Source organism: Limulus polyphemus, unplaced genomic scaffold (assembly GCF_000517525.1).
Source record: "Limulus polyphemus unplaced genomic scaffold, Limulus_polyphemus-2.1.2 Scaffold83, whole genome shotgun sequence".
NCBI lineage: Eukaryota > Metazoa > Arthropoda > Merostomata > Xiphosura > Limulidae > Limulus > Limulus polyphemus.
The window spans coordinates 284,509-300,668 of record NW_013665693.1 but is presented as its reverse complement, the minus strand read 5'-3'; the positions used below and the strand labels follow the sequence as shown (position 1 = coordinate 300,668).

At 30.4% G+C, this 16,160-nt stretch overlaps 1 protein-coding gene across 3 annotated transcripts in view; it reads right to left on the bottom strand.

Annotated features, from left to right (window-relative positions):
* LOC106467770 (probable phospholipid-transporting ATPase VD) overlaps positions 1-16,160 on the bottom strand; it is a 66,323-nt gene that overhangs the window by 48,257 nt on the left and 1,906 nt on the right. For 2 of the 3 annotated variants that reach the window (XM_022396689.1, XM_022396696.1), the window contains exons 2-3: positions 15,053-15,534; positions 810-1,014 (exon numbers count right to left, since the gene is read on the bottom strand). In XM_022396689.1, the coding sequence (XP_022252397.1) occupies positions 810-1,014; positions 15,053-15,525 (678 nt within the window). In that variant the 5' untranslated portion in view covers positions 15,526-15,534. Of the gene's footprint in view, positions 1-137; positions 154-809; positions 1,015-15,052; positions 15,535-16,160 lie in introns of those variants that run through there. The other variant, XM_022396701.1, reaches the window with a different exon arrangement.

Genomic DNA, 16,160 nt, shown 5'->3' with positions numbered 1-16,160 from the left:
CCAAATGCTGTTATGTATAGAACAATTTTTTCAATTAAGTGAAAAACTATTATGCATGCGACTGAAGAAAAATACTAATAAATTAAAAAAAACAAAGACCTGGGTACTTATATCCACAGAAGTTCATGCTGACCTACCATCTATCATCGGCAGCTTTTGTGGGAATGGTAGTAATTCCAAAATTTCAATTATAAGGTTAAGAAATAGAAAAAAAAAAGAAAAATATTAGATTACAGATCATAACCACCCTTGTAACTTACATGAGATAATACACCCAAAGGAATATAAATGCAAATACTGCATACATAATGGAACCATAATACTTTCCTGCATGGTTTAATACATGTAATAAGTAATATAACCTTCCAACCTACAACCATAGAATAAATATTATATAGTTATGGTTGCAAAATATAAAAATAAATCACCCTACCTATATGAATATATATATATGGTTTTCAGTTATAATACTTATTACTATATTTTTATTATATGGCTTAATACATTATTGTTGAAAATTGTTCGTCTTAAAACATTCACTTACAAATTCTCTGCAAAACTTTAAAAGAGAACACAATCTCTAATGAGTTTGTCCAATTTGTTGATTTTAACTAGTTTAGAAAATAAGCAATTCTGGGCATACGAAAACAGTAAAGTTCTTTCCAGCAATATCAATTATATCTAAACTGCTTTTATTTCTAAGCATATTGCTAGATATCAATGGTTTAGATAACAAGATAATATCTTATATCCAGTAAAACCTTTTAAAATAATATATTTTTTATAATTATTCAGTCTGTTAGTCTTACCATGGCAGCATATCCTCGGATCACATGTCTCTGTTTGAGATTGCTTTCTCCATCAAGGTTAGCTGTTTCTATGAAACATAACCCTTGGTCATCACTAGACCTCAGCAGCAATATATCAGCAGGAATGACTTCATTACAAGAAAGATGCACTATATCTCCTACTTGTACATGTTTCCACAAAGTTTTCACATACCGGCTGTCTTCCCTTTGAACAATTATAGGAAAAGTCTTTATTTATTGAAACTACAACACCTATATCTGTTTTACTAATACAGTAAGGGTATTCACTCTTAATTAAGTCTACTAAAATGGTGAGACAACAAACTTCACTTAACAAAAAGCCAAATAATTCTCTTAAAAACTTTAACTTTTAAAGGAGAAAATTAGATTGAATTAACTTAAAAAATAAAATTACAATACAGGATGGTCCAAAATTATCTTTCTTATTTTAAGTTGTAATAATTAAATAACTAAGGAAATACAACCATGCAATTTTAAACACCTTTACTAACATGTCAATAGATTTCTACATGTGTACCATTAGTGGCTTTCAGCACATCTAACCGATATTCAATTTCAGTTCGTGTTTGCTACAACATGCCCACAGTTACAGTGGCAATGGCATCCATTATCCTTGTCTTTAGCTCTGTGATGTTTGCTACAAGTGTGAGATACACAATATCCTTAACATTCCCCCAAAGAAAGAAGTCTAGTGGAGTCCACAGAATTGGCTCACCTAGACCAATCCATCACCTCAAAACTGTCTTATCTTGAAAGTATTGTACCAGTAAACTCCAGTAAGGTAGAGCAACATCCTGTTCAAGGATTATCCGTGGTTTCATTTCCTCAAGTTGTGTGACCACAAATTGTTCCACCATGTCAAGGTAAACATTCCTGGTAACAGTGCTCTCAGCAAACAAGAAAGGCTCAATAATCTGAGATTGCACCACACATTCACCTTTGGGCTATCATACACAATTTCAATGGTGTCATGGAGGTTTTCCGAGACACCAATGTGGACATTATAACTATTGATGGTATGAAATGTCGCCTCATCACTAAACAGTACATGAACTAGAAAGGTGTTGTCTTCATCTATGTGGTCAAGGAGATTCACTGCAAGTGTCTTACACATTGGTCTGTCATCTGGTTGCAGTGCCTGTACCAACTGAAGTTTGTAGGAATGCAGATTAAATCACTTGTGAATGATACAGAGCAGAGATGGTTTTTGTATGTTAAGTTCTCTTGAAGCATGCCCAAGCAATTTTCGAGGGTAATGCTGAAATAATTCACATATTTGTTCGATTCATTCATCACTGACAGAGGGCCTTCCAGCTCTAACTGTAACATGTTGCCTGTCTCTAAGAACTTCTTCATACACTCTTGGATAGTTGGTTTCAATGGTGGTTCTTTCCTGCACTGGCATCTGTAGTTACGGCGCACCACAGTCATTGACTTGGTCTTTGCACGCCAAACAATGCATTGAGCCTTTTTTTACACAGTGCCATTATTCAGGGTAACACTAATTACTGGTCTGAAAAAAAGACATGAAAATAAAAAGTGTTTGAGTTTTGCAACGAGATATTGAAATCTCTAAGGCTGTATTTCCTTAGTTATTTAATTATCAAATTTTGAAATAGGAAATAAAATTTTGGGCTACCCTGTATTTTCTTAGTTATGAATTCATGTAGTAATTCAAATAATATTGATAATTTTAACTAATGGATCCTTTTGACTTAGAAAAATTTTGTTTTATTTTCTCTATATAATATACATCTATCTCAGTATATACATATGTATGACAAAGTCATTTACAATCTACTTCTTTAGAGATATGGCCAGTGTAAAGCTTAAGGACATCCTTAGTTATGCATTTCTTTAAGTTCTGACTATAATTTTCACAACTTTTTAGAAGCTCTAAAATAAACAATACCATCTACCTATTTTTTTGCCACATATCCAAAACAGTGCCCTATACTAGCTTTTTTACATAAGAATCTTTGACTTCTAGACCCAAAAATACAGGTGCCAGAACCATAAATTTAGTGATCTCCAGCAGTAAAATATTTAAACAAATATTTACCTAAACCACATACAAAGTATTATCTAGTGATGCAAAGAAACAGTTAAAGCCGAGTGATTAACTTGATTAATCAATATAATTGATTACCTATGAACATTGATTAAATAAATAGTGTTGTGTAAGTTAATCAGTTAATCAAAAATTTTATTAAATTTATTAATATCATGAAAATAATCAACTGATCAATACAAGTTTTCTGGTTATTACCATTTTCAAGTAATCAAAACATTGCCATTATGATTTTAGATTAATTCAAGGTTGTTCAGCTTACTCAATTAGTGTCGCAACTCTGAAAATAATAAATTAATCGATACTAATGCTTCTGATTATTGCTATTTTCAACTATTTAAATGTAACTGACTAATGAGCCCCAAAGATTAGTTGATTAGAAAAGTTCACTAATCTTCCAGATATAGTCACAATCCACGATAAGAATGTGCAGTTCACTGGACCAGAAAGTAAAATTAACTTGTTGTTGTGAAATACTACAGCACATCATAGGCTTGACTACTTACTTTATGTACTTTTAAAAGCTACTTGTTATTATCACAGTTACAATAATTAACTAAAGTTACTGAACTTATGGTTAAATAAACTTTCTCAAAAACAAAAATACCAAAATTTTAGCATAGGAAGATGATACTGTAAAGATAAAAAATTTAATCAAACAAGGAAATAAAAGTTTGTGTTCTCAAACAAATATGTTAAATTTTAATTAAGGTTTTTGGCATCAACTGAAAGCAATTTTTCTTAGAACCAAACAATTCTGTGTACTAGACAAAGAATACCAATCAATACTACATTTATATGTTACAGAAGCCTGATTTACTGCTTATTTATCTTAAATAACATCTCCTTTTTTAAACCAAGATACCACAATTACTGAAATTCTAGTAATATACTACTGTTGGTCCATGCATGCAAAATACCAGCTTGCCAAAATATTTATTATAACAACACATGGTTTACACAAGTTTTTTGCAGAATTCGGTTTTCTTAATTGCACTTACTTAGCCTGTATTATGCATAATTTTGCTTTAGTAGGACCTTGACCAAAAGTCATAGTGATTTGTTTTTAAACCATAGTCAGGTTCAACCATACATACTAACTTAAAAAATGACTAAAGTATTTAAATACCAACATGAAATATATTTGATTTTGTGCACTTAAACTTTTGTCTACTATTGCAAAATAAATTCACTCTGTAATGTTGTCACATAATAACAATAATAGTTATTTCAGAATGGCAAGGATGTATTAATTCACAAACAACAAACCATCTGTAATTCAGTTTCACAATCCCTACTTTAAAACATAAAATTAAGTAGAATTTAATTAGACTATGTCCAATAGTTCTTGCCGAAATGGCACCCGAATGAAGCAATCAGCATACTCAGTTTCTTCACTCTAAACAAGTATCACCTAATCAGTAGATGTTCAGAACTAGTTTTCACATGGTTGACAGATTTTACCCCAAAAATCTCCTACATCACCCCTTCTTTTAAGAACTAGTGGTAGTACAAAATATTTTCTTAAATTTTACTTGAAAAAGCTATTGGAAATAACATTTCATTCATTGACTCCATAAAAAATAGCCAAGGGCTTTTTCTTTCTTTTAAATGTAAGCATTTGCAGCCATTTTAGTAAAAGTAAAAAAACATCAAAACTGTTTCAACATGGCTTTTTTTTATTTATTTAATCATTTACAATTACTTTATAGCTTCAGTTCAAAGGTTTAATTGTACTGGAAATCTTCAAAGTCAGTTTTAATTTTAGAAACATTAAGAGGGGAAGGGGGTATTTTGCTTTCTATTACAATGAAAGTGGTTCAATTTCCATATATTTGTCAAATTGGAAAAAAATCTCTGCATCATATCAAAATTGTGATTGATATGTTTATGCTAAAAAGAAATCTATGTGAAAGTTTCTATAAATAAACATAAGAACTTGTGAAACTAAAGAAGAATATAATAATATGTCAACCATACTAAACCTGCTATATCCAATTGGATGAGAAGCTATTTATTTCACATTAATATAATGTAGTTCACACATCATCATGATAAAAGAGGTATGATGAGTTCACGTGTATGTTTTCACTAGGTGGGCAATTTTTCGAATCCCATTCCCCCTTACAAATGTACCAGAATTTTAAAGTAACTTTTCATCTGTGAATTTAAATATGCATCCTTCATGTATGTAACATTTTACTAAATAAAAATTCACAAAACTTAATTTTGCTAATAACACTATTACCATTACTTGGCACTTGTTCAGTTGGCAAATGGGTTTTTTCCAACTAAAAATCCTCCTTGCTTTATCTTACATTTTGATTGTTTTTTTTTGGAGTAATTACACGTAAATTCAGATAAGTTAGCATAGCTATCCAATTTTTTTACTATTCAACTTCTTTACTGTTTAAATATGGTCTATAGTTTGCCACATTAAAACATATGTAAAGATGTTGTTGTTTTTATAGATAATTAAAAAAAACATTTTAAATAAAATCTGGTTATTTTAATAAAATGGTAACACATGAACACTTCTAAACAAATATATTTCAAATAACACTAGAATCCAGTGTTAATTATATATATGCAAATTTTAAATTTTATGTAATTCGCTAAATGTTCAATTTCTACAGCGTATAAAAATATTTCAACCTTTCATATACCTGTAAGAAAAGATGTACATTATCCTCATCCCTCAATCCACAGTTATTCCATTTAACATATATGTTCTTAGTTTATATAGGACCCATATGTAAAAAAAGTTCAACTATAAAAATCAATATAAATGAGTCCAAAATTACCAAATGGTAACCTTATAACCAGAATAGAAATACAAACATTTAATATTTATACTGCTACACACATATACATGCATATGCAAAGTGAGATCAACAATGCAGCTAACAAACAACACACATGTTAGCAGAGAATTCTAAGTAGCAAAGGCCACCTTCACTGCAAGTGCCAATGACCTCAATAAAAACTCAGGTACTGCAGGGAAAAGCTTCACCAGTGACCCATATGAATACCACACCTGGATTTCACACAAGCTTGGTTGGTACAGGTATCATGAAAACATGTACAGTTATGCCTATTACGGCATGTTACTAACTGTCTTTGTGCTTTTCACTTTAAGAATGTGAAAGTTGCAAGTCAGGTACAGAAAGACACTGCAAGAATCTAACAGCCTTAGGTAAAATCCTATACTTAATCATATACCTGTAGATGTACATCTGTTGCAAATCTCTCTAAAACAGAAATACTTGTGACACTGTACCAGCAACTTGTTTCTTGTCTAAAAAATGAAAGCTTGATAATGTGAAAAATACCAGCCAGTGGCTTAGATTATAAAGATAATCTGAAAATTTAATGCAGATGATTTTTCACTTTTTCTAAACCATCTTTATGTTTTTAGAACTCACCCTGGAAACAAAATATGTGAATGAAGTATTCTATATCTGACATGCTTCAAGATAAAGCTATAAACAAATATTTTAAAACAATTAACAACGGAAAAAAATCATTAAGTTTATTGGAAAAACTATTAACAATGATACGTTCATGTAAGATTTTTTTTAAATGGTACCTAAACTTCACATTGAATTTAAAGCAAAACAGAATATCACTCATAATTTGTACATTAAATGTAATAGAAAAATTAAAACATGATTTTTTATATATTCTTGCTACATATAGTATGTTAAAACCATTCCTCATTGTCTGGATACATTTAAAGAAACAAATGCTTTAATTTTTTTAAATTGCCACAATCACCAGATTTTAAAACATTTTGAATACAATACTGGTTTCACAGAAAGAAAGTGAAAAACTGTTCACTCCTTTGTTCATCAAATGAATCAGGATGGAAATATTGATCATGAAATAAATCAGTAAATTAACAAACATAGAAGTATTGTTCATCAAATGAATCAACAAGGCTTGACTTACATTGTAACAAATTGAAAGAAGATAGACATAAATTACTCATAACCCCAAAAATATATTGAAACCTTATGTTGGGTGTTTTAAATTGAGTGGAAGCAGGACTAAGTGAGTAAGGAATATTCCAGATTTTTGAAATTTGTTAAGAAATTATTAAAGTTATATGAAGTATTGTTAGGACAGAATCAGTTAACAAAATACATATTGGTCACTATGCTACTAAAAGAAGGATACTGGCCTGCTGAAATTCCTTTTTTAAATAAGTATTTTAACTTCCTCTTTTGAAAAAAAAGTTCCATGTTGCTTGAATAAAATTCTTTCTGAAATTACAAGTTATAACTAAAACCTTAATATTAAATACAAGTTTTGGATCTTAGACTTAGACCTTGTTTCTGCAGAATCACTTCTTTCTGAGTGTTTAAATATCTGGATTGACTTATTTTATTAAGTTAAAAGTTTGAAGATATTTTGCACAGTTTTATAAAGTTAGTTCTTAGGAAAAACAATTATTAAACTTAAATCCCTTTTTGACTAAACAGTCATCATTGCAAATCACCCAACCAGTCCAATCTCCAATTTACAACAATTTACAACTCATTTCACTATTCTCTGGTGTTAGAATCAGGACATCAATGGGAGGCTCCAAACACATTTTTGCAATTTTTCACTTGAGAAAAGAAACTGAGATGTTAGATAACAGTAGCTTTGCATGAGATAAACTTGCCTGCAATTCAATAGGAGCACCCAGTTAAATTCAAACAGACCCACAATATGAGTTTCACTGTTATGTTCTGCATAGTTCCTCCCTTGGAACAGAAATGGAAGCAACATGTTTTATTTTGTTGTAGAGGATGAAGTCAATTTATTTTTAATAAACTGCATCAGCAGTTCTATGGTTTTCCAAAAGAGTTACAACATTTTTTCTATGGGCAGAAAACTTCAATAATGTTTTTCTGTGATGAAGGCAGATGATCTTGAGTGAAGACAAAAACACACACACACTCCTATACATATTATCATCATCAAAAACTTCTAACCCTAATTTTTCTGCTGAAGACACTAGCCAATTTTTTTTTTATTTTCTTTTGTAAAAAACTGAATTGACCAGCAAATCACAATAAATAGAACCACTGAACTAAATTTAAAAAGCAACATGCACTCAGAAATTAAACATAATCTCAGGAATAATCAGTATCAATGCTTAATATAACCTGCTGTGCGTGTGTGTGTGTGTGAGAGAATTTACAAATCTTACCCAAATCTGTAAGACATCAACTTGGTTAGCTTTAGAGGATCAAAAATCACGGAAGACACTAGAAGGAGCCAAATAAAAAAAAACACAAGAACAGGGAAACCTTAAATCTTTGAACAACTGAGAAGGGAGAGGGGCTGTTTCAAAATTCAAAAAGTTTAACAGCAGCAACAGATACATAATCAACAGACTTAACTATTTGCATACATCACACACTATTTAATTTCGAAGTGTCATACTCATATGAAACAGTGCACATACTTGCTTCAGATACGAGATCATGGGTAATCCAAAGAGCTATACATGAAGTATTCATTACAGAAAATAATTCATTGCAGCACACTCTCTATGTACATTGAAACATTCAAAATTGTCCAGATCTACTGAAAGTTTGTTTCAAAATGAATTTTAAAAAATTATACAAAATGAACCATGCATATAACTAATCCTGCTGAGTTTGAAACCGTTTAATTTTCTATTTATAGGAATTATGATCGTTTTCTCCATCAACTTCCAGGTGAACAAAATATAGAAAATAAGTACCTCATACTCAAGAAGAATAACAAAATACTTAACTAATCAAAAGTTATAGAAGTTAAGTCCAATATAGAAAATTACACTTATTAGTAGTTTGACTGAGCACATCCAGAGATTTGCTTAACACCACCAAAATTCAAATTATGTTGGATTCAGATTTTTTATTTTAGGGGGTTTCATTCCAAGGTCAAAACTCTCAAAGGGTAGTATCACTGCTTATTATTTTATAAAAGCATTTTATATAACATTTTTGGAATTCTCGTGCAATTTTCCACAAAATCACACGTAAGTTGCTAGTACAAATAACTTATGAAAAAAAATTATTGATTTAAAACAGAAAGGGTAATCCACTGATCAAATCATAATGTCTCAATAATTTTGATCCTTTGACATGATAATGCTGAACATGTTTTATATACATACTCTTTGTTTGAAATATTGCTATTCACAGAGTCTGGTGTAAAATGAACATGGTATTGTTCTGAATTCAAACTTTTTAGGGTGATTTGCTATGAAGTGACCCTACAGGTTATGTATACACAAAGACGGTCAATAGCCAATGCTTATTATTCCATATACAAATTTCACAAGATCTTATAAACAAATTTCTAGTACTTTAGAAGTAACTTACAGAACATACTTAAATTAATGCTTTTAACTAGTCTCTCAACAATCTGTCAATTTTTTAACCACCATAAACATGTGTAACTAGATATGAAGCTCTTGAAGACAGGATAAAATTACACAGTTAGGCCAATTTATCTCCAAATATTTCCAATGTTAGACAGTAAAATACGTTTATCACTATTTAACATAAAGACAAGCTTGTTTTTCTAGAAGAAAACCTTAATGTATACACCAGAGGTCAAGGACAAATACTAACATGTCAGAGATTCATTTGATGTAAATGAAATAACTAGCATAAACATTTTAATTTTATCATCAGACTTTATACAGATGACATGAAAAAAAAATTATTTCGTCAATTTATCTTACAGCTTCTAAACTATATACAGTGACTTATTGATTTTGGAAACTAAGCTGATTTTGAAAAATTAAGTAGACAAAAAAAAAAAATCTTTTCTTGCATACCTCTACATTTTGAAAAACCCACACTATATTAAATTTTGAATCTATGGTGTTAATTGCATTTTTTTCCTAGTTACCGATACAAATTGTCAAAATCATTATGTTTGTTTACACATCATTGCAGTTATACTCATAAATTTAGAATAGATATCTGCATCTAAACAATATTTTGTTTATAGCACTTGAAACTTAAGAAGTTTGATGATAGTGGTTCATTGCTAAGTACAACTCTCAACAAACAGCTACACTAAGCAACAAAGAGCACCTTTGTCTTCATCCTTAAAACTTCCAAACCCAGTTAAGTTAATGAAAGAATAACCAATGTTAAGATAATACACTACATATTAGCCTGTGAACATCATTTGTAGAAATACAAACTTAGACTCTCAAAAGCAGTAAAAACAAAGTAATCAATATTTGTACAAGATATCCCACAAGTTGAGCAGAAGAAAGTACTGGCCTCAGCATATGTCAGGCTCCATGGAAAATGATAGTCGGATCATATAATCCACCTAGGTTGCACACTGAGATGACTTATCCAGAATGATAATAATAATTAAAGGAAAATTAGGTGCCTAAATGTACTTAAACGATTAATTATTACATATTTTGTTGCAAGTGAAAGATTCGACAAACAAAAAGACCACTCTTTTACCTCAACAGTGTAAAACCCCTAAAAGATTAAGGCCCCAAGCAATTCCTTGTGTTGAAAGCTTTCACTGACCAGAATGAACAATTCAGAGCATTTTGAAATTTGAAGGAGAATTTGTTATTTCTTGTCTTCACATTCAAATGCTTTATCTGTGATGCAATAACTTATTAAATATTTCAATTTTAATGGAATAATTTTTATGCAGGTACTGGATAGCATATAAGCAAACTACTGAATTTGGAGCTGATGGCTCTATTGGGTGGAAAAGTCAAAGTTTTACTTAATCCACAGAAAAGTGATTTGTTAAAAATAATTCTGTATCAAATATTAACATTTTCACATAGATTTGTATTTTAAGGAAGACAAAGTAAAAACTCAAACTATAAAAAATACAATGATTCCAATGGCCAAAAAAAAAACAGACAGTTTTCCAATGAACATGTTAACAGTAAATTAGTTTCAGTTGTACTGTTAAAGCGTATACAAAATGTACATGTATAACGAAGCATTCCAGCAGAAACTTCCTCTACACACATCAACTTATTCAGCATACAAGAAACACCAAAAACACAACTTTACTTCTGAGCAATTCATAAGAGAGTTTTATTGATTTTATGAAATACATTACATTTGTTTTATCTTAAAGAAATATTAATAGCTCTCTCAAGAAGTATATAGCTATATGTACAAAACATATATGCATTTAAACCTATTTTCATGGTGAAATTTTCACTTTTTTGTTTTGAAGATACATAATTTGCAAAAGGAAAGTACCTGCATGTCATTCAAAATTTTACTAGTCTTGTTGTGCTAAATAAAACATAGAACCCATCATGCATGACTATCCGGTAGAAAAAAACAGCTATCATCATCAAGCTCAAGTAATGCACCAACTGTTACCTTAATATAATGTTACATTACAGCCTAGCTTGGCTTATTTTATTCTCTATAAATTGTGCAGTTACTGAGCTTTCCCATTCTAAGAGTTGGCTTAGCTATAAAGAGATAATCTGTATACCCCTGACTCAATCTTTTATAAATTAAAAATGTATTACAGTTTAATATACAGACAGAAAACTTAATAAAAAATATACCACTTGAAACAATTACAAAAATGCACAAGTAATAGCAACTGGATTGTGAACTTATGAATGGTGCAAAAGAATATTACAGAAAATACAAAATAAACACTGATACGCTGTGTAATGCAATAGTATTTTGTATGCGAGTTCTTTGATTTACACACAGTATTATACACTGTCTTGTGATGTCATACAGTTTATCAATGTACAACTGTGGAATACCCTTCCATAATTCATACAAGTTATCTGGCCACCTTTCAACCTCCTGAAGTTTTATGATACATTCACATAGAACCTCAACTGTCAAGAATATTCGAACATTTTTACCATCATTTTTATACCTCAATCACTTCTATTATCAACTGTTACAGTTTCACATACCCTCTCAGCACTTCCACTAATTTTCAAAAACTGAAAATCTGGAACTTGCAGGGCATCAATTTTGTAAGTACCATTCGAAAACTTGGAGGTCTCAGAACACTGCTAAATGTTATTGTAATCATGCAACTTTATCCCAGTGCATGTTTCAAATCAGGTCATTTGGACTAGACATCTATTAAATGTCTTATCTGTGCGTGTGTGTACAGTATTTCTTGGTATACATCTAATACGTGTTACAAACAATAACCAAACAATCATATGATGCTTCACTGTGCCAATGGTATAAATTGACTTACTTGTGATTTACTTGAGTTCAGTACAATTAAGTATTAAATTTTTAAGCCCATATCAAATACTTAATTCAACTACACTGAAAGTTTTTTTTAGGGTTACAGCAATAAATTAGGGTCAGTCAAAGATCCAATATTTTTTAGGCCTACTGACAAAGAGGATCAAAGCAGGGATGCCCCTGAGCCTTCCATACAATTAATGTTTGCCATCCAAAGGATAACTCTGGGTGTATAATATGCCAGGACATTCACTAATGGAAGTGTGGCCTCTACATTCTTGCATAAAAAATCCTACTGAAACATGGAGCCTTTTCACAGTTTTTCCCACGGAGTATCCTTAACTAGCCAAAACTTTAATTTCTAAATGCTTATCATGTAGCATTTCACTACTGCAAGCCATGGCTGGAACCACACTATTTCTATGCATGGTATGACTGACTATACTTTTATAATTTTTGTACTAGTATGACACATTCTGACAGGTTGGATGTTAATCAATCACAACATAAACTATCAACATGTGCCTATACTCTGGTGGAGTTTACTTTCATGTAATAGGGGGGGTCTTGCACTTTTGTCCTTTTCTCTCATTATTTACATGAATAATTTCAGTTCTGCACATGTAAGAAATAAGTGTTCATCTTTACAGAAATATAAAATCCACAAAAAAAGTAAAAATGGCCATTAAAAGCTGTTCCTTTAAAATTATCCAGTGGTACAAGTACTTTAGTAAGATGTAACTCAAATGCTTATTTAAAAGCCAGCTGTATACCTTCATTTTTGTTTTTATTTCATATTTTTAAGCTTCATTTGTTTCAAACTCTTATAGTTGATTTCTCACTTTTAAATAAAATGTTATTTACTACTCTGAATTACTTTTTAAAATTGTGACTTGTCTTAGTCATTAAACTTCATACAAGTTGCACCCTGTTGAGCCTTCATTATATCATAAGTGACAGATAAGTTTTACTGATACAATCTATTGTTAGAAGTAAAATGCTTGTTGCACATATATATGTAATAACTTGTACTTAACATTTACAAGAATTTACACATTATTTACTCAAATCTTACAATTACAGAACTCAGAAATCTCCCATGATATTTTAGTACTATTTTCACACATTATTTTTAATTTCTACTCAAAGAAAAAATATTTTTCTTCAAACTACTAACAAGAACTAAGAATACAATGTCTTTCATCGGATATTTATTATCTAACATCAGTAGCTAGATGAACTTAAATGTCCAAGACCTATACAATGTAAAATGTCAACAATGATAGGTTGTGTGTGCTCGAAAAAGCATCTTTAAATGTAATTGAAGTTGTTTTATTAACATTTTAAGAAAACTTCAGAAAAATGTAAGTTAGCCTAAAAAAGATTGAAAGATTATTTTATTCAATGTGTGTTGGCCATCTCTATCTTTTTTTTTTCTCAGACAATGTTGATATAGTTATTATTCTGCATGTGGTAATAGTTTAAAGAATATACACTGTTGCACTAATAATAACTAATTGTTTTACAACTGCTATTTCAACCAGTGTTATAAAAACAGTATCGCATCCATCAAAACCAGACCACTTTGAAAAATAAGCATAAGGGAGTAGCTTGTAAATTATTGAAGCCAATCATGAACACGGATAGTTTACGATTGGTATAAGTTTGGTTGGCATAGCAAATAAAAATTGCAAATTTGTCTGTACTCATATTACTTTAAGTTACTTAAATTGTTCTAATTTATTTAATAAAACCATTAAGTTTTACTTCTTCAAAAAAAAAGGCTATGAATAATGTGGAACTTTTACAGAACTTTAAAGGAAAACACACTACTTGTACACTGTATATAATATGAGTAAGCTCAAAAAAGGGGGAGGGGCTACAAATCCTATGGGAATCCTATAGAACCTTGGGAAAAACCCATTACCTGAACACTGTGTAATATGAGAAAGCTTATCTTACAATTCACTATCATTACTCTAAAGAAATACTATTATAATGCGTTACCAGAGATACTTTTTAGATTGTGGTAGTAAATATACAAGGTATATCAGTATTTACTAAATTCCAAATCTGAATTATTTCAATTAGTTAGAAATGTATAACTTTTATTACTCAATTTTGATATTTTTTGTGTAAAGTAGAAACTAAATCAGATGATCATATTAATAATAAATAAGCATTTTCTAATTTTTCCAACGTAAGCAAATATTTTGTTTCTGAAAGAAGTAATTAGTTCTTCAGGTCTTACCATGTACATGTTGAAAATACTTCACCAAACTAATTAAACTGTTTGTGTCTGCATATAGTGTTGTACATTTCTTACAAAAGTACAGCATGATACAGAATTTAGGTCAGCCTTTATACATTAAACTACCTTGACTTTCTCTTGCAATAACATGATACAATGAAGGTCAAACCACAAGTACTGTACCTGGACAGACAACTTCTTTTATACATAACCCTCTCTCTTGTATGAGCTAAGTTATTACATTAAATAAATCTGTGAAGGAAACACCATTTGTTGGTCAGCACAAGTCTACAATGTAACTCTTCATAATCAAGAATACAGAACTCCTACCTTTTATAAAATATTTTATGTGTTAAGGACAATCTGCCAATTTTTTAAATAATCTTGAATGAAACACTAAAAAATTTATGTGTAACCCCAAAACCATTTAATTTTGTGGAAATTAGTTTATTAGAAAATTTTGTATTTTTTAAGAAGAAAAAGATAAATATATTAAAGTGCAATCTCAAATTACCACAGATTTATTTTTGCCACTTAAGCTTGATGATTATGCTCAACTATAAAATGATATTCATCTCTCAGAAGCTGGAAAGCTCCCAGAAATATACTCAAAGCTCATCCTCTTTTGAAGACAAATCTAAAATAACAGAAATGTCAGAGTATGTCAACTTACCGACTGTACACTCTACATGTCAAGTTGTTAACTCTCTTATCAGACAGGTAACGACGATGATCCTCAAAAGCATCTTTAACAGCAGTTACACCAAGTACAAAAACTACAGGTATCATGGCAACTTCTTTTCCAAATGCATTAATCTGAGGTAGCCAATTCAGAAGTACAATTCCAAGGAAGTACAAATTGGCAAGTCTGTGAAACTGTTCAAACAAGTTTTTAGGGATAAAAGAAAGAAGAGTATATTTTGTGGTGCGTATTCTATTGTTGGCATATCCATAATGAGGGTGACTTTTGGAAGAGTGCGATCCTGAAAAGGCAAGATTTGCCACAACTTTTCTGTACTTCTTTCCTTTTCTTTGAGTAGCACCTCTACAGAATAACTTTTCAAAGAAGGATGGATTTTCTGTGGCTGCGCTGTTTGATTCAGATCTTGATAAGTTTTGTCTTTGATCCATCCTATCAGCTACCATTAACTAAGCCTGAAAACATCATACAAATAAAAAAAAAAGTATTGGTCATGGGATCTGAACATCCACAAGTTATACTACTGTTACATCGTACAAAAAATTAACTACTTCAGCATAATAAATAACAACTTCTGATCACTGCAAAACTAAAAATCAACCTGGTAATAAATATAGCTAATTAAATACAGTTTTCTCACTTTCTTATAAAGTTTAGAATATAGTGATTCACAATTTGGGTACTCTCATTGTTAACTATATTTTTGGCCATAAATCCAATAATAACTCATAAGGTTCAGTAAGCTTAGGAGATTTAGATTGGTCCAAAATTCACTTACTAAGTTAACAATGCAAAACAATCTCTAATAAAAGTATAGTAATGATAAACATAATAACACTAGACATAGTAAATATTTTAACCAATACCAGAAACAATAACAGAAACATTAAAAAAGAACAGAGTATATCTCACTTATGGAACACACAAACATTAGTTGTTAGCTTTATGCACTGTTGTAGATTCATCATCATCATAGACAACAGTACATCGATAATTCTACCGATGCTTAGCTGCCACACAATCATAAATTATTATTACAAGAAAATGGGGACAAAAGTTGTAGATTTAATATTCATTAAAA